The sequence below is a fragment of the Ceratotherium simum genome, chromosome 16 (genome assembly GCF_057802395.1).
Source record: "Ceratotherium simum simum isolate JZ-2026a chromosome 16, ASM5780239v1, whole genome shotgun sequence".
Taxonomy (NCBI): domain Eukaryota; kingdom Metazoa; phylum Chordata; class Mammalia; order Perissodactyla; family Rhinocerotidae; genus Ceratotherium; species Ceratotherium simum.
Genome location: NC_141915.1, coordinates 29,999,820 through 30,026,076, shown reverse-complemented (window position 1 = coordinate 30,026,076; position 26,257 = coordinate 29,999,820). Strand labels below are relative to the sequence as shown.

General features: G+C 52.7%; 1 protein-coding gene across 8 annotated transcripts in view; it reads left to right on the top strand.

The window, feature by feature from the left end:
• MSI2 (musashi RNA binding protein 2) overlaps positions 1-26,257 on the top strand; it is a 390,565-nt gene that overhangs the window by 341,369 nt on the left and 22,939 nt on the right. For 3 of the 8 annotated variants that reach the window (XM_087440933.1, XM_087440934.1, XM_087440935.1), the window contains one exon: positions 18,007-18,106. In XM_087440933.1, the coding sequence (XP_087297059.1) occupies positions 18,007-18,106 (100 nt within the window). Of the gene's footprint in view, positions 1-585; positions 1,937-4,467; positions 5,828-16,592; positions 16,617-18,006; positions 18,107-26,257 lie in introns of those variants that run through there. The other 5 variants (XM_004434758.3, XM_014790862.2, XM_087440937.1 and 2 more) reach the window with 4 other exon arrangements.

Genomic DNA, 26,257 nt, shown 5'->3' with positions numbered 1-26,257 from the left:
GCTAAGAGAAAGCAGAGGACACCCGGGTCCTCGAGAGCTGTGAAGATTCTTCATCCTCTGTGTTTTCACTCACAAACTGTCTGGCTTGGGACCCCTTTCAGGATGGTGCGATCTGACCCTTTACGAAGGGTCCTCCTTTTCACCTGAATCAGCCTTTTCTGTGAATTCCCAGCTCATTGGGTTGGGTGTCCAGTGGGGCCTCATTTTACCTGTGTGACCTGGGGTTGCCGCAGACCATCCTGGGCCACACGGGTGGTGATAAGCAGCGCCTGTCCCCGCCCACATTTAGGATTCTGTGAGAATAAATGAGGTGCTCTGAGAGACTAGACTCCTCTGGGTAATTAGCAGAGTGGGGAGTAGTTCTTTTCTAGCAAGGTCGAGTGGTGACCAACTGCTGTGGAAATGGCTCCTTCTTCCCAGGCCCAGATGTTCCCCATGTGCGCCCCTGCCCCAGCCCTGGGCATCAGTACGTGAGTTCGAGTTATTACAGTCCTGATCAGTGGTTTCCCATTTCCTCTCTTCTTCCCCCTCTGGACTCTCATTTCAGTTTAATCTGTTAATTTCTGTTCTTATTTCACTTTACAGACTATTTGCCGATTTCACAAGACATAATTTTTATCAACTAGCTCTTAAGCGAGGCATAACAAATTGGGGTTTGCTACCATTACTAGCGAGAGGACATGGTCCCGGCCGGGGCCACCCCAGCGGCTGTCAGTGCCCACTGAGACTGTCCTGGCTGCCTGTTTGAACGAGTGTTCTTTTTCTCATTTTTAATTCTTGGAAAAGACTTGTGTCCTCATTGCTTTGCTCAGTTTTTAATTTTATTCTCCGTCCCTTCCCATTTTGCTCCTTGTATGCCCTGTGAACTTGCCCCCCCACCCAACCCACCCACCACCGCCCAGAGTGTAATGGGGCCAGAGGGGGACTTCTCACAAACTTTGTAGAGAACGTTATTTTAAACAAACATTATTTTAAATAATGACCAAACATTCCATGGGGTGAGCCTTTAAGTGCTGGTGGCCTGCAGGAGTTGGGGATTGGTGACTTGGAGCCCCTCTGTCCTGTGGTGGACAGTACCAGAAGTGAACACACACACAGAGACTGTGCTGTAAATACTAACATGAAAAACTTATTTGGGAAGAAAAACTGGGTACATATTATCTGGTTGTCTTTATTTTGGGGGCTGGTCCCTCAGTGGCTGTTGCCAAAATAATAAGCGCACCTGTCTTCGAGAAGGGACAGTGGAGTCACCCGGGTGCTGCTACATCTGTGGACACCAATCCACAGCCGGCCCCCTCTTCCTTCCCCAGCGCCCACACCCCCACCTCCCTGCCCGTGCTGGCCTGGCCTTCCCTGCTGGCATCAGGGGCCTCTTGGCCCGCTGGGGTAGGAGGGGCGGGACACAGAGAGTCCATCCTGCTCAGGTTGGCACCCCTGATGGTCACCCCCAGAGGGCTTCCGTCTGGGACACCCCACTCTCCTGAATTATTGAAGGACAGCTCTGTTGGAGTCAGCCCTTGGTTGACGCTCCTAGTTGGTGAGAAGTGACCCGCATGCTTCTGTCGATGCCGTTGATGTGAGCAGGTCCATCCGTTGGAGTGTCAAGTGTCCTTGAGACCCAACCTGTGTGGTTTTGCTCATCTCATTAAAGATGCTTGATGTAATAATTGGTTAGTTTCCTTTTATTTTCCCACAGGCTTTTTCATGAGTGCTATTTTTTTAGACCTGTGTGGCTTTTTTTCCCCCCTTTTTTCTGCTCTGCTACGAATTGCTTTGCTTTGGTGAACGTGTCCTAGTATGCTCGCCTCATAGACATTTTAGCCATTGTGAATTTTCTTCATCTCTGTAAATAGTTCATCTGTGCTTCTCCCTAATGACGTTTTATTTTTCCCCCCTGTAAGCAACTGAGGTAGAAAAATAAATTGTTTACCACGGACATGCTGTGTGCTGCTGTCTCTTAGCCTGACAGTGTCCTGATCTCGCTCCGGGGGAGGTGAATGCACTAAATAGCTGGTACCAATGACAGCCTAGTGCGGTTTCTGAAAGCATGCGAACTCCCCCTGGCTGCCGCCTGTCCCCAGCCTTCCCTGCTTCCTCGTGTCCCCTGCACTGGCTCGAGGTGGTCCTGTCCTTGAGCAGAGCGGCAGAGCACCTGCATGCAGCAGCTGCACGGTTCGCCCCCAGGCCCTTCCTCTGCCATCGCTCCTGCCCTCAAGTGAAAATGCCAGGTGTGTGTGAGCCCGTGCACATGCTTGTGCACACCGGCCTACACATGGTTTGCACGACGTGGCTTGCTTTCCTAACTCCCCTGAACAGTGCAGGCTGGAGGAGGCTCCTGTGCTGCTGGACTTCGTGAAGCAAGAAGACCTCGTGTCCAGCTCCCATTTGGCCATAGAGTGGCCATGTGACCTTGAGCAAGGACTTAGCCCTCTAAGCCCTGCGGATAACAGTAGTGCCTAGATAGTTGGTTTGTTAAGTAGGATGATGTATATATGTGAGCGTGCCTTGTAAACTGGTAAATGCTGTGCGACTGGAAGCTCTAAAAATTGCACTGATGTTCTTATTACATCACTCTCCAGAGTGGTTTCCTCTTCCTCGTCAACCCCCATGCAGCTGCCTGCTGGTGGATCTGCTTATCAGTGAAAAGGATGATATAGGATCCCCAAGTGAAGCCAACAGTTTCTGGGCGTTCTTGCCCACGCTTCCTCTTCCCTCCCTCCCCGTTTACTGATCACCAGGCACTGGATTAGGTCCCAGATATCTGGAGGTGAATAAGACTCGCTCCCTCAAGATGCTCATAGTCCAGCTGAGGGAGACAGGACCAACGATCAGACCCATTGTGCATCACAGGCGAGGTGCTTAGCGAGAGAGAGGGAATCGCTCTCTGCTGTAAGGAGGTAAAGCGGGCTGCTTGTCTTGCCTGGGGGGCAGTCAGGAATGGCCCCCTAGAGAAGATGACACCAGAACTTAGTCTTACAAAGTTAAATAGAATTAGCTAGGTAAAGAAGGGAAGGAAGTATATCCCAGCAGAGAAATGATACACTTAGACACTGAATTAGATAGTTTTAAGGAAAAAAACACAAAAGTAAGAAGACATAAATTAATAATGGCCTAAACAAAATAAGAATTTGTTTGTCTCATACATGTAAAAGAAGTCTGGATGTGGCTCCATGGTATAAGAGTCTGAGTTTCTTCTATCTTCTTCTTCTATCCTCTTCAACATGACTCCACCTCATAGTCTAATAAGGCTGCTCAAGCTCCAGCCATTAACTTACTCATCCCAGAAAAGCATGGCTCTTCACTTTAAATAACACTTCTTAGAAGTCATGTGTAACACTCTGCTTAGATCCCATTGGTCGGACTGTAGTCACATGGCCTGTTTTAGCTTCAAGGGAACCTCAGAAATGTCTTTATTCCCAGCCAAAAACAGGGGATTATGGTACTAAGAGTGGAATAGATACTAGGGGACACTTAGCAATCTCTGCCACAAACCTGAGAGAGGAAGCATTGCAGGTGCCAGGATTATGAGCAGTTCAGCATATGGGGAGCTTGCAGGAGCATCTTGGGTGGGAGAGGCAAGGCTGGAGAGGCAAGCCGGGCTGAGTCGGGGTGGACCTTGTGAGTCAGGTTTGGGAATTCAGATTTGATCCCCAAAGGATATGAAAAACCCTTGGAGGATTTTAAGTAGAGGAGTGATGTGGCCAGATTTCCAAAGTGAGTCAGAAGGGGTATTTGGGGAGGTGGGAAGCCAATGAAGAAACTACAAGGATGAGTTCAGAAGAATGTTCCCTTCATTCTGCACCCCTACCTCCTCTCCTCTCTGCCTCAGCCTCTCTTGGCACCATTCCTCTCCCCCTGCCTCTGGTGGCCCTCTTTCAGTTCTGTCAGGTAACACAGACTTCGTATGGCCCCCACTGCCAAAAAGTTTCTGGGCCAACGTCTTGGCTACTGAAGTATTCTCAGATATGGGCACTTGGGGCAGCCGGGAGAGCCAGGCGTCCCACGGCTCAGTGCTCACACCTCTCTCCTACAACATTGTTTGCGTGCAAACAGCTGGGGGGTGCGGTGCAGGTCCCAGGCGGGGAGACCCTGGGATTCTGGTTCTGGAAATGCCAGATTGTGCTCCTGCCTCTTCAGTGATGGAAAACAGGTTTCGTCTCAGGTGCCGATGTTGACTGATGGGTCTCGGCTTCCTGGAGCGCTGACTCAAGAATGATTTTGAGGCCAAGCTCTAGCTCAGCAGAAAGGAGACTGTGATTGATTAGCGATGCCTGCACGGTTGCTGGATCGGGGACTCATGCTCGCATACCCTACGTTTTGCCTTCCGTATTCCAGTCTAATGGTGGTGCTTAGGTGTCGGGTGATTTTCGGTCACTCTAAAAGATGGCCATTGCTTTTCACATAGAGGGAAGGGGCGTGGTCTGAGGAGAGGTGTCCTCACTCAGGGATATCCTGTTTCCTCTGCAGGAGGAGCTGCTGAGGCCCATTGTCAATGGGGGCTGCTGCAGGGTAAGCTTCAGTCAGGTCTCTCTGGTCTTTGAGCAAAGACAAAGGCTTGCTGATCTGTCTGTCCTGGGATGTGGCTTGAATGTGGAAAGCAGAGTGAAGAGAGCCTGAGTTCTCTGGAGCAGAAGGAGTTCGCCTTATAGGATGACTGGGGAAGGGGCTGCTTCCTGAACCAGCTCACACCCAACCCATCAGCTCTGCTCAGTTTACGACATTCTGTAAAGTGTTCAGAAATGCCGATAGCTGCTACACCAAAGACCTAGGATCTTGCCTGGATTGGTAACCTGGGCCACTGTGGGGAACGACTCCAGGGCTCTGCATCCACCTGCTTCTCCAGCCCACCCGAGTGGCAGAGATCCTGGTGGTCGGCCTCCACTGAGGAGGGGCGAAACCCGGCTTGCACCCCCACCTTGGCCTAGTTCTCCGAGGAAGAGGAGCCTCCCTCCCCAGCCTCTGCGACCTGGTCAGGGGCGGTGATTCCAGGGCCACGGCAGTAGAGTCATAGAGCCAGTGGCTTAGAGTGACCCCTCACTTGGATGTAAATTTAAATGCCAGAACTCTTTCTTCCTGCTGAAGTTTGTGAGGGGCTCTTTCCTCCTCCCTCTTCCCTAGAAATGCCCTCACAGGGAACTCTGGTGGGCCCCCAACATGGTTAACCCTCAGGGTCTGCCATTGCTGCGTGGCTCTTTGCTTCTGGTTGCGTTCCAGAATGGAGCCCACCCAGTGAGCGATGGCTGGTTCATCACTAGTAGGGAAGCCAATCTTGAAATGCCACGATGGGGTGGTTGGCTTCCCAGGTAAGGTGACATAACCATGGGCCCACACACCCGGGTGCCCACAGCTGGGTGTTTTAGCACTTTAAACAGAAATGCCCCCTTGTAAAGGGAAGCCACTCCGGACACAGCAGCCCCCGCACATCAGTTTCATCCCCAGCCCTCTAATCTTCACATCCCTTCGGCCCTGAGCTTCTCTCTAGGGGTTGCCCCTTCACAGGTTGGATCCACAGCCAGATTTCAGATCACAAGCCAGCTCCTCCTGCGGCCAGCCCACTCCTGTGCCTCCTGGCCCTGTGTGTGCTGGGGGCTTGTCCTCTCACTTAAATATTAAAGGCAAGCTAGTCAGGAAAGTGTATCTGCTGCTTTAAAAGATGGAAAAGTACAATTCAGCAGCACAGCCCATATCCTGGGTGAGGATTGTCAGGGCTGTGGATGGGCTGTGCTGCCACGCGCCTCCCTCTGCGTGGAAAATCAGGAGCTGACGCTATTCCCAGATGAAAGCAGCACACGGCGCCTAATAGGCACTTAATAAATGTTTGTGGAAATGAATTGGAGCAATCTGAATTGACAGGAATTGCGGGTTTCACTTTCGATCAGCTTTTGGTGCCTCCTGACTCTCCTCTGCATAAATAGGGGAATGTGAATGGAGTGCTCAGCTCCACCCCCTCCCCTGTGCTAAAGCACGTGTTGTCAGGCAGGAAGTCAGGAGATGGAGTTCCTGACCCTATGCTGGGAGAGTAAGGCCACCCCTGGGCCTCAGTTTCCCCATCTGTCAAATGGGGCTATTGATGTTTGTCCTGTCCCCCTTCCTCACAGGTTGTTGAGAGGGTCACTGGGACCAGGCATGATCCGGTCTTTGGAAAAGGAGGAGACCCCTTAGGGAGCAGAGGGCCCAGTCAGCTCTGTCAGGCACGTACTGAGGGAGGCTGTGGGCGTGGCTTCAAACCTTATTCTCCGTGGGCTGAGGACAGTTCCCTCCGACTCTGCCAGCAGCCCCGTCCTCGCTCTCCTCTCACACTTTCTAGGCACCTGTGCCACCAGGCTCACCAAGTCCCCAGTAAGCCTGCCAGGAGGAACATAATCACCTTTCTTCAAGCTCTTCAGTTTTAATTTCCATCAGCAAAAGCAAGTAAAAGGCCACAGCTTGAAAAACAGAACAACAAAAACATAAATTACTCACAGAGTGTGAAATTATAGGCAGACAGCAGTGCCAGGCCTGAGGAATGGGCCACTCGTGCCCTCCAGGACAGCCAAAGATAAACCAGAAGGCAAAGGTGTGGCCCCCACTCCCTCCTCCCCAGGCTGAAAAGATGGAGCGGAGTCCTCCCCAAAGACATTTTCCCTGAGTCCAGGTGAGCTTGGATCCCCTACCCCTGAGAGACTCCAACCAATGGGGTTACCACCTCTGTTCCCTGTCCCTCAGTCAGGGTGGCAAGAGCACATTCTCTGCAGAGTGCTGGAAAGGGTTGTCAGGACCTGTGCTAGGCTGGGTCCTCCCAGGGCACAGGATGCAGAGCAAGTGAGCAAAGAGGTCAGAGCCTGCAGGGGCATCCTACATGTGGCCAGATGTGTTCTTAGAAGATCTGACTGGTGTGCAGAGTGAGCACAAGGGAGGGAGTCACTGACTCTGCCTGGAAAGCTTTCAGGAAGGGGTGACATCTGAGTTGGGTTTTGAAGCACAAATAGAAGTTTGCCAGGCAGCTGATAAGGAAAGGGTATTTCACATCAAGGGACCATCTGGTGTACAAGACACATCTTCTGTCCATTGCATTCCTGCCTCCGTTGATTCTGTGGCCCTCATCTGGGGAGATGCTGTCCCATTACCTGGGCCCGGTCAGCTGGACAATGGAATTTGGCATTGGGAAGCTGATGCCACTTTTTCTCACACCGGGCAGACACTTTGTGGACCAGAGATGCCGACCCCACCCTTGCCATAGGAGGCTGTTCCCCATCAGGGCCTTTCTGGATTCTGCTGAGCCGGCCCAGTGGGCTCTGCTCCTTCAAGGTGGAGAGCCTGGCACAGACATACTCATAGAGGGAGAAGCGCACAGCCTGCTTTTCCCCTGGTGTAGGCCCTGCTGCTCTGCTCTGAGGCTGAGCGGGTATTTGGCTGGCCCCAGGGCACCCCTGGTTTGCAGGGGAGGGTCTGGGGCCAGCCCTGCAGCTCTCTTAGTGGTACCTGCCTAGAGCCTCTCCAGGCTTTCTTTGTCTGACCTCTGGTACCGGTCTTGAACATGCTAAAATTCAGGTAAGGCTAGGAGCAGGAAGAGGCACCGTCTCCCCACCCCCTTGCATCTGTCTGTCTCTCTTCCACCCCTCTGTTCTTTACACATTGAACATGTAGTTATGAAGCACCTGCTGTGTCACAGGTCCTGCCCTAGATCCTGGGAACACAGTGGTGAGCCAGAGAGGTGTGCCCCTGCCTTCACAGGGCACTTGTTGGAGGCAGAGGAACAGACAGGATTCCACTTGGATGGAGGGACCCACAGAGGCTCCTCTAGCTGGGCCCTTCCTGGAGGAGCTGGGAGGAGCTGGACGAGCCCGAGGGCAAGAGGCAGCAGAAATGGCCGGTCCAGCTGACCAGCACAAGCACCAGGGCTCGGGCTCCACGTCTGCACCTGTGGTCACCACGTCACAGGGCCGTGGCCTCCCCAGCCAGGCCCTCCCTGCGAGCCCCTTGCCTCCTGCCATCACGTTACCCACAAAAGTTAGAGCTTGCACTTTAGATAAAACGTACCCTTATCACTCACAAGCAAATTATAAATGTTATCTGTTAAAGCCCTTTGGATGTGAAGTGTCATGTAAATTAATAGGATTTTAGAATAGGAAGGCACCAAAGGGAGTTCGCAGCTCCGCTACTGTTATTACCTTGGGCAATAATAATAAAAATAGAAATAGAAGTTATTATTCCACTTACTGAGCGCTTACCGAGTGCCAGATACCTGTGCAGAGCGCCCGGTGCTGTCATCTCATTGAATTTCACAGCGGTCCTACAAGGAGGCACGTTTGCAGAGGAGCAGAGTGAGGCCGAGGGGGAACTTACGTGACTTGTCTTGGGTCGCACAACTAGTAAGTGTGGGAGATGGGATTTTTGCCACCTTGCTTTTAACCACGGCGTGTACTGTTTCCTTTAGCCTCTCTGCAGCCAGAGCCCTTCATCTCTTAAATGAGACTGCTAATGTCTACTGTATGGAGTGGAGGTGAGGGCTCATGGAGATGGTGCGGGGAAGCTTCTTGGTCGTGGAAAGTGCTCCAGTGCTAGCTACTGTTATCATAATCAGTGTGATGATTACTTCCTCCTCATCCAGGCCAAGCTCTTGTATTTATAGGCACAGAGAAGGTTCTACCACTCACCCGTCAACTAGGGCTGGTATGCAGTGGTATGGCCCACTGGCTGTTAAGTTTTAAATATTTCTCTACTCGGTAAATAGTGACTGTCCTGAGCCCTCAGATGCCTCCCCAACCACCCTGGGCTCTTTTTTGAGACTCTCTGACCATCGCATGGTCCACCAGTTGGTGATGCCCAGTACAGCAGTGGTCCATCATTCAGCATCTGAAACATCCCATCTCAGGAGACAAAAAGTGGTGGTGTCTACATTTTACATATAGGGGAGGGAACTTGAGATCACAGATGTTAGTTTACTCACTGAGCTAGTGATAAGGCCAAGATGGGAACCTGGGGTCTTGCAGCAAAAAGTCTTGGGGTGCTCAAGACTTGGGCATTTCCTGTCCTGGTCCCCAGAGGTGGATGCCTTAGGGCTGGTGTTTGGCATCACACTGGGCAGAGCCAGCAAAGGCCCATCTAGAATGAAGCTGGGAGGAAAGTGGGCATAGTGAGGAGGCCCAAGGAGAGTTTAGGCCATTTAGATTTAAATGGCTCAGCAAGAGACCCTATGGGTTGGAAGCAAAATGTTGACTCTTTCTCTGGTAATTCAGCGTCTGAAACTTTGGGAACAGGAAGAAGTGTAAAAAGCCACCTGAACAGTGAGCTCTAGAAGGGCCGATGGTCAGACCAGTGGTTTGTCCTGACACTCAGGGTGGTAGGTGTGAGAGTGTCTCAGAAGCAGAAATGGCAATTTTGGGGGGATGAGAGGGTGGACGGTACAGAAGGAGAAACTCTCCATGTAGTTTGCTGATGTCTCCTTAGAAACTGCGGTCTGAAATCCCTTCACTTTGAAGATCTTGGTCTTGGTCTCAGAGAGACAGGCAGATATTCGTTCTGTGGGCAGGCTGGTGTCCCTGAGCTATCCAGGGTGGGGCTGGTTTTGGAATGCACTCCCCGTGGCCATTCTCACCCTGGAGGTCTTGCTGAGAGAGAGTGATACCGTACAGAGTGTCCTCATAGGGCCAGGAGCCAGTGCTGGGGCACTGGAATGTGTCAGCCAGGCCTGATGCTGGCCCTCTGGCCAGCACTGCAGAGAAACCTTGCCTCGTCCCCAAGTTCCTGGATGGTCCTGCCAAGGGTGAAAGAAGCTGGAACTCTCTAGGGTCCCTGCCCTCATCTCAGTGGGTAGTGACTGAAAAGAATGTTGAGGGACCTGTGTCTTGGTTGTGTGTCCTGGGGCCCAGTTGGGTAATTTTTTTTAACTGAATTGAATTGTAGTGGTGAGACTTTTGGGGGCTAGGTCAAGATCATAGCCATGGGAACACCTCTGTTCCCTTTCCTTTTGCTTCCTCGATCTTAAAGAGAAGAATTAGTTGGAGGACCACCCCCTCTGTTCCTCTGTCCCTGTGGACTGAATCTTCTGATTGCTGTCTCCATCTTCAAGCAGGATTTGAAGTACCCACACCCAGGCCTTGAGCTCAGCTATGAGAAGACTCTAAAAACAGACACGAGCAGGGGCCTGGCTCTAAGCTAGGTGGGTCCAAGGCAGATCCCCCTTCTCCCTGGCAGGGTAAATCGTAGCTCCCTTTTAGCCCAAGGCCCAGCGTATCACTAGCCAGTTTTCTCTCCTTCCCAGGGAGTTGGTTTGTGTGCAGCCTGGTCCTGGGACTCCGTTCCACAGATGGAGGCCCCGTTCCCTTCAGGGGCTAGTGACTGTACGCTCCATGAGGACAGACACTGTGTGTTTAGTTCATGGCTATGATCCCAGTGCCAGGCATATGGTAGGAGCTCAGCAAATATTTATTGAGAGGGCGGGGCTGAGAAGGGGTCTGGAGTTAGGGAGCTCCCTGCAGGAGTCCTAGGTGAGTGAGGGTGCAGTGGGCTCCAGCTCTCTGTCGGGAGGGATTGAGTGATTCAGAGGTAGAAGAGCCCAGGCAGAGGGATCCTGGGCCAGAGTCCCAGATAGAGTGTTCTGCTTCCTGCCTCCTGGAAGAGCCCCAGGACCTGAGCAAGCAGAGCCTAAAGCAGTGTTCTCAGCTCCGGCTGCGCTTTGGCATCCCCTGGGGAGCTTTGAAAGTTTCCATTGTCCAGGCTGCATTCCAGACAGGGGACAGTCACCTGTCGCTTAACATCAGGGATATGTTCTGAGAAATGCGTTGTTAGGTGATTTTGTATCGCTGTGCGAACTTCATAGAGTGTACTTACATGCTGGATGGTATCGCCTACTACACACCTAGGCTGTATGATACTAGTTTTATGGCACCAGCGTCCGTCATTGACAGAAACGTTGTTACTCAGCACATGACTGTGTTTCAGAATCACTGGGGGTAGGGCCCAGGCATCAGTATTTTTCTAAGCTCCCCAGGGGACTCCAGTGTGCTGCCTGCATTGAGAACGATGCCTCCGGATGAGGGAGGCTGGAGGAATTGCCGTGGAATGTCGGCTGTGGGCCTGGAGCGGCCTGGAGGTGAGTGCAAGTGCCCGCTCCAGAGGGGCTCTGGGCACCTCCCGCTCGGCTGCAAAGTGCCGGAGTGGGGGAGGGGGCACACCTCCTCCCTCTGATCTTCGGGGCATCGTGGCGGGGGGCACTCTGTTTTGCTCCCTGAGCACCTCCAAGTCAGAAGGAATTTGCAGGCAAATGCACATCCATCCACTTGCCCCAGGCACCCTAAGTCTGCGCTTGATCTCCTGGGAATTTTCTTCTTTCCAGAGGATGCTCTCTGACTTCCTACTTTATGCTTCCACCATCCTTTCACCTGAGCAGAGGCTCTCTGACAACAGAGCTTTATAAAAACTCACAGAGGTTCCACATTGCAGCACACCTTCCCTTGTCTCCATTGAAACATCTAACGAGTTACATATATTTTAAAAATTAAGCTAAACAGCAATTGCATTCAGAATTATTTGGGGCAGTTTTTGTGCCATCCTTCTGCTGTGAGTACCAACACCCTTGGGGCTCATGACCCCAGAGCCTCTCACCTCCCTTAGGCAACTGGGAGGAAGAAGGACCAGACCCAAGCTGTGGATCCCTTACCCAGGCAGGCAGGCCTGGCCTTCTCATTTGGCCCCTTTGCCTTCCTCTCCAGAAGGATGTTACCCAGGTTCCAAAAGACTGTCATTTTCCTGGCAGAGGGTAAGGCATTTCCAGCCCACACTCTCTCCAGCACCCCTGCCCCAGCAGCAGCTACCGGCCCTCCTCTCTGTCCAGGGCTCTCCGTGGGAATGATGCTGTTGGTATCCTCAGGGAATGGCAGCCTTGCTCCTAAAAAGGTTTGTGTAAATCAGATTCCTATTTTGAATGCCAGAAACTTGGGGTTTTTCAAAGGGACATACATTAGCTTCCTTCAAAGCAAAATTTTACAGTTTGATCATGTAAATGTGTCCCTTTGGTTATCAGTTGTCCCTCCTCTTTGGGCCCTCTGTTCTGAACCCCTGGCCCCTCCCATTCCAGAAATGCATCAGCAACTTTTTTTCGCCCTCACCCCCTTGTAGCTGCCACTCTCTTTCTCTGCCCAGAAGACAAAGCTATGGATTTCCTGTAAAAGAACTAGCCCTGTCACACCAGGCAGGCCTGCCAGGAGCTGGGGAGGGTCCTGGGCCAGCCAGATGACAGATGGTGGCATTTCTAAACTCTTTTAGGACATGTTTCCTACATTCTCGGTGACAGTTTATCCTTTTGGATGCTTATTTTTTAGTGTTTGATTCAGTAAAGCAACATTGGGTTTAGCCAAGAATGTCTGAACCATCCATAAAAATTGCAGTGGGAGTGATGCAGGCCTGCTGGGGAAGGAGTGGAGAGTGCTTTACACAGCACAACAGAGGAAAAATGGTCTTTCCTAATGGACCATTCGGGATGGTGATGCACATTACAAAAGAGTGTTTTATGAAGATTCCCCTCAAAATCACAGCCTGTTGGAGCCATAAAGAACCTCAGAATTCTCTCATCTCCCCTTTTTTTGAGAGGCACAGAGGGGCCCACTGACTCGTCCAAGGTCACAGAAAGAAGTGGTGACCAAGCCAGAACCGTGTCCTGGGCAGTGCACTCCCAGGCCAGCCTCTGCTCACACCAGGAAGGAGAGAGGATGCACAGAAGGAGGTGCCTGACCTGACACCCTGCAGCAGACAGGACAGCGGTGCCCTTCAGTGTTTGCTAAAAACTAAGGAGGCCCCAAGGCTTCCTCTAAATCAGGGATTCTCTGTCTCCATGGTGCATCAGAATCATCTGGAAGGCCTTTCAGAGATAGAGACGCGGGCCCCACCTGATTCTTTTGCTAAAGCCCCCGAGCCAGGATTGAGACCCACTGATGTGGATGGAGACCCTGCAGTGGATCTCACAGGAGATGGTCACAAGAATGAGATGCACCACCTTATTCTCAGGAGAGCCTTTCCTTTCACAAGGCAGCAGGTGACAGGCTGTACAGATGTGTGCTGCGATTTAACCTTTTAAAAATTCTGAAACCCTTTAAACCAAAGGTTCGCACCCTGGGCTGCACGCTGGGATCACCTGGGAAGCGTTTGAGGGTCCCATTGTCCAGGATGCACCCCAGACCAGATAAATCAATCTCCAGGGCTCAGCATTTGGTTAAAGCCCCCCACGTGGTTCCAGTGGGTGACCAGGGGTGAGGGTCAGTGCATTAGAGCAGGGCGCTCCCGTTGGCCATAGCCCAGCACCCTCCGCTGGGCTAATTATGCTCCTGGCCACTCCTATGGGATCTGAGTGGGCTGCCCCGGGGGGTGGAGGATCGTGGGAGTGGAGAGGCAGCGAAACGAGCAGGGGGCACTGCCTCTCAGCTGCAGTTCATCAGAGCAGTGGCTCCCAGCGCTGGCTCCCATGCTGCCACAGGGCATCCCAAGCATTGCCAGCTGATGCTCTGTGAGAATCTTCTGTGGGGCAGACTCTGGGCTGGGTCCTGAGTGGGACATGTGACTCAGTCCCTGCCCTAGAAAAATTTGTCACTCCACAAGAGAAGTAAGATGTGGGCGTAAAAATAATTGCTTAGATAAGCTAGAAACCGGTCAGTGCCACAGAAGCAGTAAAAAGTAGGCATGGTGTCATATAATTCTCAAAAGAACAGAAATGCCATTGACTTCTAATGTGCCACAGAGTCTCACAGCCCCGAAAAGTCCAGAAAAGGATCTCATTCGCTGTCTGTGGGACGGCAACAGCTTTCACGCAGAAGAGTTACTAACCCCAGAGGGGTGTTAGTGCCAACCCCAGTGGCCCTACTCTCCAGTGATCAGGGGACGTAGGTTTGTCATCCTCTTACACAGGAAGACAGGCTTATGTAGGGTCAGAGGCGAAGAGACTTTAGAGATCATGTGGTCTAACATGGAGAGTTGTTGTTTACTGAGGGCCCAGAGAAGTGAAGCACTGTCCCCAAGTTATACAGCAAAGCAAGGGCAGCCGGGGCTAGAGGCCGGGCTTTGAGGCCAAGCCCAGTGGGCAGAGGAGCTCCAGAGGAGCGAGGTTGTGTCGGGTCCAATGGCCATTAAACAGTGACAACTCCTACCACGCGTGACACCTGCCCGTGCCTGGAATTCCACCGTTATGCTTCATTCTTTTGTGCCCAGGCGTCCTCTTTTTGAATGCAAGAGTCTCTGACAGGAGGAACACACCACATCCCTAATACCTAAGTTCCCAGGTAGACCACCTGTAGCTCTCAGGCCCGGAGATTTTATCAGCAAAATGGTTTTCTCCTTCCTGTCTGATTTACTACTAAGAAATGGGAAGTATTAGACACTGGGGTCATGCCAGCCTGCATGGCCCAGTCATCGTTAAAGTGGAACAGAATGCATGTTCTGATTTGAGCTATGGAAATTTAGCTCACTAAAATGACATCGTGAAGTGAGGACATTAGGAAAGATTACAGACCACTGTTATCAGTAAGGAATTCAGACCCCCTGTGTGCTTTTGGCCATCTGACCATGTGGCCCGCCTTCGAAAAAGTGGAACAGCCCTGCATGGGGGAGAGTTGTGTCTTCAAGGCAGGGCTGGTGGCGGGACAGAGACCTGATAGGCCTCATCAGCGTGACAGCTAACACTCATTTAAGCTTATTCCCTGGTAGGCATTCGTCTAAGCACTTTGCATATATTAATCCACACTAAGATCATCTTTACAGGTGGGGATATCAAGGCATGGAAAGATTAAGTAACTTGCCCAAAGTCACACAGCTAGTAAATGGTTGAGCTAGGATTTGAACACTGACAGATTCCAAGTCTATGTGCTTAGCTGTTCTGCTAACCTTCTTACAAGGAGAAGCCTGGTTGCCCTCTTTGTGCGTTGGCCAGGCAGGCTGTGTGGAGGATTGACCCCCTCTCCACATTCCCAGCAGCAGAGGGGGCTGGTCATCTCCCACTCTGGGCAGTGGGTACTAGGGCGGCCATGGGCACTCTTGAACCAAGGGGCTTTGCCACAGCTTTGTTTGACCTCAGCCCCAGCTAGAAGCTCTGAGCCCCACCAGAGCTTCTGCCTCATTCCCCCTGGTCTCCCCCTGAATACCCTCTGCCAGGGCAGTTGTCTCCTTGGCAGCCCAGACCTCCTGTGCCTTCAAAAATAAGAGAAGTTTCCCAAGGAGGTAACCTGCCACAGGTGACCCCTGGCTCCTCAGGGCCTGGAGAGAAATGCTGAAAATAGGACCACGAGTCTGCAAGCCCTCTCCTCCTTGCACTACCAGCTCTTCTAGTTCCAGCCCCAAGAAGGCTCGTTGTCACCAGGGTCCACATGCTGGAGCCTCTTGGTCCTCAGGTCCCTCCTGGTGTCCTGGAGACAGGCTCTCCTCTTCAGGGCAGTTTTAGGCCAGGGTCATGATGCTTCTCCAGTCACTGACAGCCCCTGCTGAGGCAGCCCCACCTAGCCCACCCCCAACACACACACTCACTCACACTCACATACTTTTCCTGGGTCTGTGCTTGCCCATCCCCCACAAGCCCAGCTACCAAGGAGAGCCCGTTGGCCCTGAAAATAGCACCTGGGGCTAATCCACCAGGTCATCTGGAGAATGTATTTGGGGTAACCAGTGAGGCTGGACAGCCTAACAGGACAGGAGAGGGTGGCAGGGAACTGGGGAAGTAGGCCAGGAGGACAGGCCCATGCAGGACGCTGGTGCAGCACTGTCTCCTCTCCTCCAGGAGATTCCCAAGAGGCTAGGCTGGGTCGAGGGTGCTGTGGCCCTGGTGTGTGGGATGCAGTGTGGGGGTGGCGACCATGGAGCTGTGCTGTGAGGGCTGTCAGCTGGCCCATGCCGTTGTAAGGGGCAGACTGGGTGGCTCTCCTCTCCCGGCCCTTCTCCCACCTGTCACTCTGCTTAGCCCCATTTTGATGGTTGAGATTCAATTCCAGCCCTTAGCAATGTCTGATGCTCGTCTCCAGCAGGAGCCTTTATCTGAGATTAAGGATAATGGATTTCCTTTCTTGGATGAGTCTTTTTTTCTTTCTCTTTCTCTTGGACTTTTTGTCCAAAATGCGCCCAATTCCAGAAAATAGACATTTTGTTAAAAGTCTTTTTATTGACTAAACTCCCCTCCCCGAGTTCTATGTCCCTACCTTCCCCCGCCACCACCTTTTCATGCTTCCAAGGAAACCTTCTGTTTCAAGTACAGGTGAGAGAGTGCAAAAGAATCACTTGACCTTCCTTGTCTCCATGGCCACTTCTGCTCCTTCCGGGTCCCCTGAGCCCTGCTCCACGCCTGCAGCGGGAGCCTGGTGTACTGAGCGTTGGGACAGGGAGAAATAACTTGACTTCTTCCTTATTTTCCTTCAGCACTTTCCGCCAGCACCCACATCTTCAGAAATCTAGATCCTGCCTGGAAGAAATGGGGAGAGGACTTGGTGGGGAAGTCCCTTCCTTGGTCCCCGGCAGGGTCCATTGCCACCCTCCGGGGGGAGGGAGCGGCCTCCAGGCGTGCGCTGGGAGACCCATTCCAGCAGCCAGGGAAGACTGTGTACATTTATTTCACCTGGATCTTTCTTTTTCCCCTTCAACAGCCCTATTACCATATTTAAATGCAAGTATGTCTCTTTTCATTGGCATTTTAAGTAGCTTAGCCTGACCTTTTTAGAATAGCTTGTTGCCTTTTGAACTTCTCTCTGCCACCTCCCCCCAGTAGTTCCGTGTAGCTAGGACAGTAGTCTTAGAGTTTAGTGGGCTTCTAGTTTGCTGTGTTTGGGGGTGGCTCTCTTTCTCTCCTTTCTTTCCTCCTCTGCTCCCTGCCCTTCATGGTGCATGAGTGTCCCCCTCCGTCCTGTAGCAGTTCCTTATTTGGAAGGCTCAATGGCTAAAGCTGAGCAGCTCTGTTGGGGCTGTTGTTTGCTGCTGACTTCTGGCACATCATTTGAAACCACAGTCATTGGAAATGGGTCTTGGGATCACGTCTCCAAGTGTGTGGCTGGATGGCAGAGGGTGTTTCGTGTGTGTGGGAGTGTATGTGTGTGTGTCCCAGTGTGTGGCTGTGTGTGCACATGCTGGTGGCCGAGAGAAGCCCAGGGGAGGGGACTTGCCCACCTCTTCCTTCACCTGGACATTCTGCAGCCACACTGGATCACCTTGTCCTTCTGACTTTTAGTCCCGTTGCTGGGACAGCCTTGCTGCCTGGTATGTTATTAGGTGGCACAAGCCTTGATCAGGAAGTTTTTAGATAGCACAAGGACTTGATCAAGACCCCTAGGAGACCTTCAATGATGGCTTGATCAGGACAGTGGAGCTCAGACAGAAGACCTGAATCTGAATCCCCATAATTGTGCCTCAGGAGGTTGAAACACTGAGAGAGATCAAAGCTAGCCACAGGGCTCACCCCACATAGGTCCCCACAGCGCCATCCTCCCTCCCATAGCTGGCTTCATGTGTATGCAGTCAGCCGGCCCTGCAGAATGCTTCACCCTTAGGCCTGGAGCTGTCATGCTGCTGACATGAAGTTTTGACAAAGTCTGGAGTTAAGATGGCCAAGCAAACCTGCAGAGCCTCTGGAGAATGGCAGGAGTTAAGCCGTCGCCTGGCCAAGGTGCCTGTTGTGTCAAGAGGCCATCCTAAAGGCCTCCTGCCTGTGGCTCAGGGCTGACCACTCGCCGGGATCTCTGCAGGCGACCCTGCTCCGGACAAGCCCTGGGGAGTCACGGGGTGTTAGTGCAGGGGCAGCAGGGAGCTCGCCCTGGCTCTCAAGGGAAGTTCCTCCTAGTTCTCTGGAATTATCTCAGTATGCCTTCTAGAACCAGTTTCTGGGGTGACAAATGTGTGAGAATCAGACACACCTAAAGATGCTGTGCCTTCCAGAAGCCTGAGAGCCACTGATCTATGTGCCTCCCAAAAGCTGCCCCGTGGAGCTCCCTTTCCACTCCTGTCTTTCGGGTGGAGGGGTGGGGGGAGTGTGGCCTGGGAGACGAGCCTGTCTCTGGCCTTTTCCAGGACCCCACCTTGACTCCAGCTGCCCTCTCTCCACCAGGCTTCCCGGCAGCGGCTTACGGACCAGTGGCGGCGGCGGCGGTGGCGGCGGCGAGAGGATCAGGTAGGAAGGTGTATGGGACAGGCGGCTCCCAGGCATGCCCCAGTGTGCAGGGGAAGGTAAAGGCCCTGTTGGATCTGTGTGGCTGCGTCTGTCCACTCCTCTCACCACAGCCTGGAGGGGGGACAGGGAGGCGCGGGCGAGGCCCTGCCACCCAGGGCAGCTCCCAGCGGGGCTCAGTCACGGGACTGCAAACCAAACGTAGATGATGATTCTCTCATTGAGAAAAGGAAAATGAATTCCTTTTTGACTTTGGATGGCCCTTCACCTGACAGCTGGCTTCAGGGCACCTGTGGTCATTTCCCTCCTTGGCTTTTGCTGGTTCACCAGGCTCTCTTCCTCCCTCGGCTCTCTGACCCAGCCAGAGAAGCTCTAGGTTGTGAGAGGGAAGCTCAGAGCCCATCCACGTGCTCCTGCCCTTGGAGCAGCCAGCCCTCTCGGCTCCTGCTGCACCTGGCAGGTGGGCTTGCCAATCCAGCTAAACCCCCAGAGCCCCCGAAGGCCAAAAGTGGGCCAACCCTGACCTCAATGAATGAAGCTGCTCTCTCCTGAAGCCCCTGTAGCCTCCCAGACACTCTCTTCCTAGCAGAGACCAGAGTGCTCCTGGATTCCAGCTGCCAAGGGAATGGGGGTTTTCTCTCCCATGAGGTTGCCCCTGTCATTTGGTCTCTGAATCCCACCTTTTAGGAGGTCTGGAACCCTTCCAGTGAGGTGGGAACACCTTCCCAGCAGCACTGTGGGATCAGGCTGGAGCTGGAGCCTGTCCAGGGTGCAGGCCCACGGGGGGCCTTCTGTCCCACTCCCACAGATGCTCGCAGCCTTCCTAAGCAAGCAGGGCTTCTGCTGTGTGCTGGGCTCCCTGCTGCACCGCCCGGCCGCCGAGAGGCCCCTGCTCCTCCTAAACTGAGTAGCCATGGTTTGCAGCTCTCCTACCACACCCCGTGGACAGGGTACTGGCGCACCCAGGGAAGCGATTAGTTTAATGTACCGGGGCTCTGAGGAGGGGAGGGGAGGGAGGTGCTGGTAAGGCACCAAGAAATGGGGCATTAAAAGCTCAGGGGGCAATTGCCAAAAACCCAAACCCTCGGTGATAAGAAACTGGCACAGTGAGGCCCATTAGAAACATCAGTAAGAATCCGTTCCATGCAAACTGGCACTGCCTCGAGCTACAAAGGATCCTCTCCCCAGAATCACCCCTGGGAATTTGTTTGGAGGGGCCAGGGAATTCTCGAGGGGCTGCTGAGGGGCAGTTCGCCAGAGAGCTGGGCGGACTGGCAGGGAGGTCCGGAGAGCTGGGCACCCGTCCTCAGTTTCCACCTGCCCTGGCCGGCCTCCAAGGCCTCCCCTGCCCTCTGGCCAGTGTCCCTTCATCCCCCTGCCCAGGGCGGGGTGCACAGCTGCCTCCTGTCTCCCTGTTCATTTGGTTTTTTAACCTGAGCGCTGTTTGGTATCGTTATAAACGAGCCTCTGCCCTACCTGTGCCTAGTTGGGAGACGACAGAAAGAAAACTCTTGAGATTTTCGAGTGTTGTTGGTTGTTGTTTTCTCCGTTCAGTTTTTTTCTTATGATAACTTGGATTATGAAACTAAACTTTAACCCGAAATTAACCTTGCCTCTCTCCCCACCCCATTCTCCTTGACTCCATGGCAAGTTTAAAGGGCAGCATGGGGTTCGTTGCGAGTCTGAGAGCGGTCTCCCCACGGTCTGTGCCCCCTTCTGCCACCCCCACCCTCTCACAGATACCCAGAGCCAGGCGGGAGCCCCACCCATCCCCTCTAACTCCTAACCCCAAAGGTCAGAGCCATCTCCAACCACACTTTTGTTTTCAGGCTCAGTGGTGTTTTATTTGTAGCCATTTCCATCGGGAGTGAAGGCTCCCACAGGCCATTCTAGGTCAGCCATGCTCATCGCTGCACTGTTAGTGAATTCTATTCAGGAGTGTGCTCCCTGACCACCTGCCCCACACCAGCCTGGGTTAGTGCAAGGAGTAAATCCTCACCTCTGAGGTGCCCACCCCCCGGGATGCAGGCTCTGTCAGGAAGCTAGCGGGTAACCCACAGTGCTACCTGGGAGTCAGAGGCTGGGGTGTGCCCAAGGGCGATGACTAGTCTGGACTGCCAAAGTCAGAACACCACTGGGGCTGGCCGACACCTGCCTGATAGTGGACAGGGTAGCCCAGCCCCCTCCCCCACTTTGGACCTGCAGCAGGGTTACAAGGTTGGGGAAGGACGATCTCTGCCTGTCTTTCTTATAGTGCATTTTGGACTGTGAGGACCATCCCCTCCTTCCCTCTGGGAAATGACCTGGACTCCAAGCATGGCAGGATGGCCAATAATCCAATAATTTACTTGTTGCAGTGGCTCCTCGGTGGCATTTGGCATGTATGTGAGAGGGGCCGCACAGACATATTTGGGTTTGTGCATCAGCCCAGGCCAGCCGGGCCTCACTGAGGGCTCATTGCCCTGTTCTACCTTCACCTCCTCCTGCAACCCTGCCCCCGCCCCCATCCCAGCTCCTCCCGGGGGTAGGAATGCTCCATCAGCCTCCTGAGCAAGAGCAAGCAGCCTCAGCTATTGGAGGGCGTCACAAGTTCAATTGCATTCCCTTCTAGGGAGAAGCTGGTTCAGGGAGATTCTGTGGAGTACCGACCTTGAGCTTGGTACCGTGCTGAACCTGGTAGGGGACTCAAAACGGTGGGAGGAGTGGCCTCTGCTCCCCAGGGGCTCTCAGGCTGTGTTTAGGGATTAGGCCTCCGATGGAAGGCGTCCTTTTGTCTTTCATTTTTGTCTAGCTCCACAGTTTTGTTTGATTTTTTTTCCTTCCATTGTGACGTACTGGGGGAGCTTCCGGAGGCGGAAGCACCTGCTGAGGGCCGTGGGGTGGGAAGCAGCTTCCACTGCTCAGGTTGGCAACTTGTATCCTCAGGGCTACGGTGTCAGGGTAGGAGGTCCAGGGGGGCCTTGAGCTCTGCACCCACCTCAGCCGACTCCTCTGGGCCAGCCTGCCCACCTTTTCCTAATTTGCCCAGGACCTGAGGTGAGCAGGGCTCAGGTGACCCACCAGGGGAGGTCCCTGCCGACTCCTAGATAACTTCACTATCAGTGGTCACTTTTCTTTCACCTTCACCCGGTGGTTTGAAATGTCATCTTTTCTTGTGCTCAGTCGAGAATTTGTTTGTTTATTTTGATCGTATTCATTCAGTTCCAGTGGTCCCATCATGTCCCACCCAAACCTAAATCCAGTTTGGCAAATGACGCCCCCCCCCCAGGTGAGGGGAATGGATCAGATTTTCAGGCTACTTTATTTCTGGGTGACATCATGGGTGGGTCCGTGTATCAATCTTAGAGCTTCTGAGCCCCCTGCCCCCTGCCCAGCCCATCTCCGGCCCCAGCCAGGACCCCTTACTGAACTTTATACTTGCCAGCTTTATTTCAATCTAGTAACATGAGCTCCTGACGGTGGTGGTGAGTGTGAGAGTCATGTTTCTGTTGTCTTTTCTCTTGCTTGGTTGGGGCTGCGGTGAGAGAGTGTCTCTGAGGCATACTTTCCCGCCTCTCTTACACTAGGATCTGCACACCTCCTCTCAAACACTCTTCTGAGCACGCTCAGCGGGAAGGTTTGTCCACACCTATTAATCCTCTCTCAGTGTCCAGCTTCCTGTTAGTACCAGCTGGTTTGCATGTTTTTGCTTGTTCAGATGAAAAAGTTCAAGAAACAAACTCATATCCAACTCTCAAGAAATGTCTTTTTTTTGTACACTTTCGTTTTCGATTTTTTTTTTTTTATTAGTTACGACTCCAAAACACTTGTTGTCCAGTAAAACATTTCACACCTCCCCTGCCTGTTCTTAGATTGTATGTATCTGTGGGACTGAACTAAATGCATGCACTGTAGTAGATGTCCTGGTAGCTGTAGCCGTAGTTGTAGAACATGCATTGTTGAGTTGATATTACAGGGCCTCCGACAGCTCAGCACAGCACGGCTGTCTGAAGGATAGCGTGGGGGACCAGGAAGAGAAGGGGCTCCATATTTTCAATGTTGCCAGGGGCCTTGGATCCATGTTCTCGCCATCAGCCACCACCACCTCCCCTCACACTCCCTGCTCCCCCAGTCCAGAACTGGGTCACCACCCTCAGCTCTAGCCTTCCCAACTGAGATCTCTGTCGATAGTACCCAACGATAGTGAAACAATGGAACCAGGGTTGGAAGGAGTCTTCAAGTTCTTCCTTGTTCTTGTCTTCCTCATGTGGTTCTTGAACACAGCAGATCTTTTCTTATTTCTTAAAGCCTGTCAGCAAGGCTCCTCCAAGCCCTCTACTCTTTGAGTCCTTTGCCAGCTCACATCCAGCCCTTTAAGGATACAGGTCCATGTGGCAGCCCTATCTGTGTGGTTTCCTTCGTGAGGTACAGGGAAATGAGATATGGTAGGGAAAGGGATTAAGATCTTAAGATCCTCAGTCTGCAGACTGGGAATGCAGTTGGTCCTAGTGAAAGTCAGCATTTGTTCTTACAGGTGTGGAGGTAAAGGAGAAGCCTTTAGATGAGCTCTCCAAGGAGTGGGGGACAGTGGGGTAAGAATGGTGATAGTGCCAGTGTGGAGATTATTGGCACAGCTTCATGGGGAGGGGCAAAGCGGGGATTGTAACATTCAAAGAGGAGGCCACAGCTTTCCTCCGTCTCCCCGGGAAGTCTTCCCAGTCCTGCAGTCTTTGCCCTCAGCTCAGGGGCATGTGCACTCAGTCGTCTCTGGACATACTGTCTCCCCTGCATTTATGGTGACAAGCCATACGGGAGTGCCAGAGGTCTCTTAGAGCTTCTGTAGAGGACCCTCATCTTTACAAGTTGATGGCAAGTGAAGTAGTGCCTGGCCCTGGGACCTGCTCCTTAAGTCAGGCTGGTTGGTGTCTCTGGCCCAGTGCTGCAGGAGGACACGAGCAGGATCTGAATCTTCAGGGTGCAAGTTATCTATTATAGGAGACAGAAGCCCAGGAAGTCACAGAGTCCATGAAGTCCCCAAAAGAGTGTGAAGTGACGGAGCAAAATGGTAACTCCATGGAGAGAAGTGGTGCTGTGGAAGTCACTGACACAATTGGGGGAACAAGGATTGAATGTGAACAGACCACTCAGCCACCAGACAGAATGAGGGCCCTGAGGCCCAGGAAGGGAAATCTGGGAGGAGCCATCATTCTGGCTTGGCCCTTGTTGGGGGCCGCGGGGAGGAGTGGCAGAGGGAAGCAGCTGGAACTGTCAGACTTCCGGGCTGCAGATTGACCCAGGCCGGGGAGCAGGAGAGGAGGGCAGGGACAGAAGGCAGAGAGAGCAGAAAATCCTAAATCCTAAGTCTGGCTCTGCTAGGAAAATGGCTTTGCTGCCCTGTGGCTGGACATCCTAAGAGTTTCGGTTCCAGTAGGTAAAATGAGCAAAAGTGAAATTCAAGTTGGAGGACAGAATAAATAGTTTAACTTGAATCATAAAAGAAAATGCTTTGGGGAGGAGAGTAGATCTCAGGAAGCAGGCACGCCCATCCCACCCGGGATATCGGCCTATTTTCCAAGGCCCCAGTGACATCCTTTGCCTTACATGTGTCAGGGGCTGAGGGACGGTAATGATAGTGTCCCACACACACTCCTCCAGCTGCTGGAGGGATTGGGGAATTGTTTGCTGCTATTGTGGCTCAAGCTTTAGGGTTCCTGGGTGTTGCTTTAAACAAGCACGTACTGCAGGTTTGCTCTGTGCCAGGCACCAAGGAATGGAAAGGCAGTAACACTTCTTGCCTTCAGTGGTCTGAGAATCTAGATTCCTCCCCCCTGTTTCCCACGATGCATTGTTTCTAGCACTGTCAGCTTCATCAAAAAAGGAAAATGGATCAGTGTGGTGCCTTCATTTCTGAAGATGGTTCTCCTGTACCTCCATCAGCAGGATCTGATGTCCAGGAAGGGCGGGCTGCAGTGCAGTTGTCTCTTCTCCCCCCACCCCCATCCTCCCTGTGCTAGCAGCAAGCATCCTCTGGGGGCCGTGACCCCAAGATGGCCCATCTGTGGGTAGGGTCATGGGGACACCCTCTCGCTGGGATAGAGCCACATCTGTGGCTAAGGAATAGAGCCAGCACAGTAGCCCAGAGGGAGAGCATATCTGTGACCCATTAGGACCCAGCCAGAGTTACCTGAAAGACCTTCCCTGAACACATATCTCCCAGTCCACTGCCCTGTGTTCTGGGGATGGGTACCTTGTTTCTCGGTTTGTCATTAAAATCTTCATTTCTGGGAGAGCCCGGACTTTCACCATCGAGTCCAGCATTGGATTTCAGTAACCCCAGTGAATTTATAATAATGTGCAGAGCCGCCTGCTGCTGACCTCAGCTTCATTCATTTTCCAAGGGCTTTCGGACCAACCCTGTTGAGGATAAAATACATCAGCTCTGATCAATAATTTTGTAATAGAAACACCATGCACTTGATAAATCAACTCGAGTGCAATTAGTGACTAGCCTTGAAGCCCAGACCTAAGTATAAGTTAATCCTAAAGTGAATGGAGTGGGCGAATGTTAATGGTCTTGTAAATCAGTGGAATTCTTTTCAATGGGTGACACCTCTGTGCCTGCCCCCTGAGCTGGTTGGTCCTTGCTCTATGCTGGCTCAGGAGCCCAGGCCCTGCTGTCTGGAGGAGGGGTGGAAAGTGTGGTGGTGCCCTTGGAAGCTCCGTAAGAGCGTGTAGGGCACAACAGAGAGGGGCAGAGGGACTCCCTCCTTGCACCCTGGGCTGGGGAGGTGCACTGCAGGGTCTGGGGGCACCCCGAAAGCTGGTGAACCCACATGTCGGTGACACTGATCAAAGGAACACATGTCTGGGTACGTTGTGGTTCCTTGTGTTTCTGCAGAGTCTAGACTGGTATGTCTACCGCCATGAGACAGGCAGGAAGGCAGATGTTTGTGGCCTAGTTTTACATGTTTGCTTTTGCGGGAAAGCTGGGCTGTAGAATGGTTGTTTGATTTATCCAAAGTCACACAGCTGGTTATCTGGGGAGCAAGGCTTTCGTCCAGGATGAAGAACCTTGGACTTGAAGCTCAGTCTTTGGCCACCTTTAAATAGCCCTGTAGAGGAACCATGTTTGTTCAGAAAGGACTCCTCTGATGCCCTGACCCCCTGCACATGCAGGAGGTGCTGTGAGGGCCCAGCAGCCTCAGTCACCACAGCCCTGGACGTTCATAGTGAAAACGGAGCACAGTCCTGCCCTCGAGGACCTCCCAGCCTAGCGTGGAGGCTCACAGGTACTTACAGCATGATGCCATAAGCGCAGTACCAGAAGGAGCACAGGAGGACGTGGTTAGCTTTGTCTGGGAAGTCAGGGGAGGTTTCCACTTTTAAAGGACAAAAAGGGGCTCCCCGGGAAGCCAGAGGGAACAGCACGTGCAAAGCCACCAGAGCCCAGTTCAGTAAACTGAATTTGAAACCCTGCAGATGGTTCACTCTGGCTGTAGAATAAAATGCAGTGGCAGGGCAGTATCAGATAAAGCTAGAAAGCAGGGCAGAGCCAGATCTCTTGGTGCCATGCTAAAGAGCCTGGATCCACACAAGCAACTGGGAGCTTCGGAGAGGCCTGAAACCAGGAAGTGACATCAGAGTTGTATGTTAGACAAGACGGGACTGAAGGCAGGGGGAGAAGTGACAGCTCGTGTACATTGTAGACACTCCATAGCCCAGTAAGAGATGCTGTGGCCTTGTTGCTCTTACCCGTTAGCTGATTAACTCTGGGCTCAAGGTCATGCTGGGGGCTGGGGTGGGACGCGGAATTTCAGGGCGTGGTCTTTGCCTTCAGTGAGCTCTCAGTCTTTGCGGGAGGATGCAGCACACAGACTAGATTCCTGCAGGTCAGAGAGCACTCAGCAGGCAGGAAGCTCTGATAGGAGGCAAGACTTCAAGTGGACCTTGAAGGATTTGGATTGGGAGGTGAGAGGACATTTCAGGTGAGAGAACTTGGATAAAAGGTTGGCAGTGGGCCGAGCAGGCCAGTGGCTGGGGGACAGTGGGAGGCTGTCTAATGGGCAGTGGGGGTATAGGCTTGAAGAGGTGGAGGCAGGCTGGATTCTGGGAGACCGCTGGAAGAGAGAGAGTCATATTCGTGGGAGAGAGAGGTTCATATTCTTTTTGGCAGCG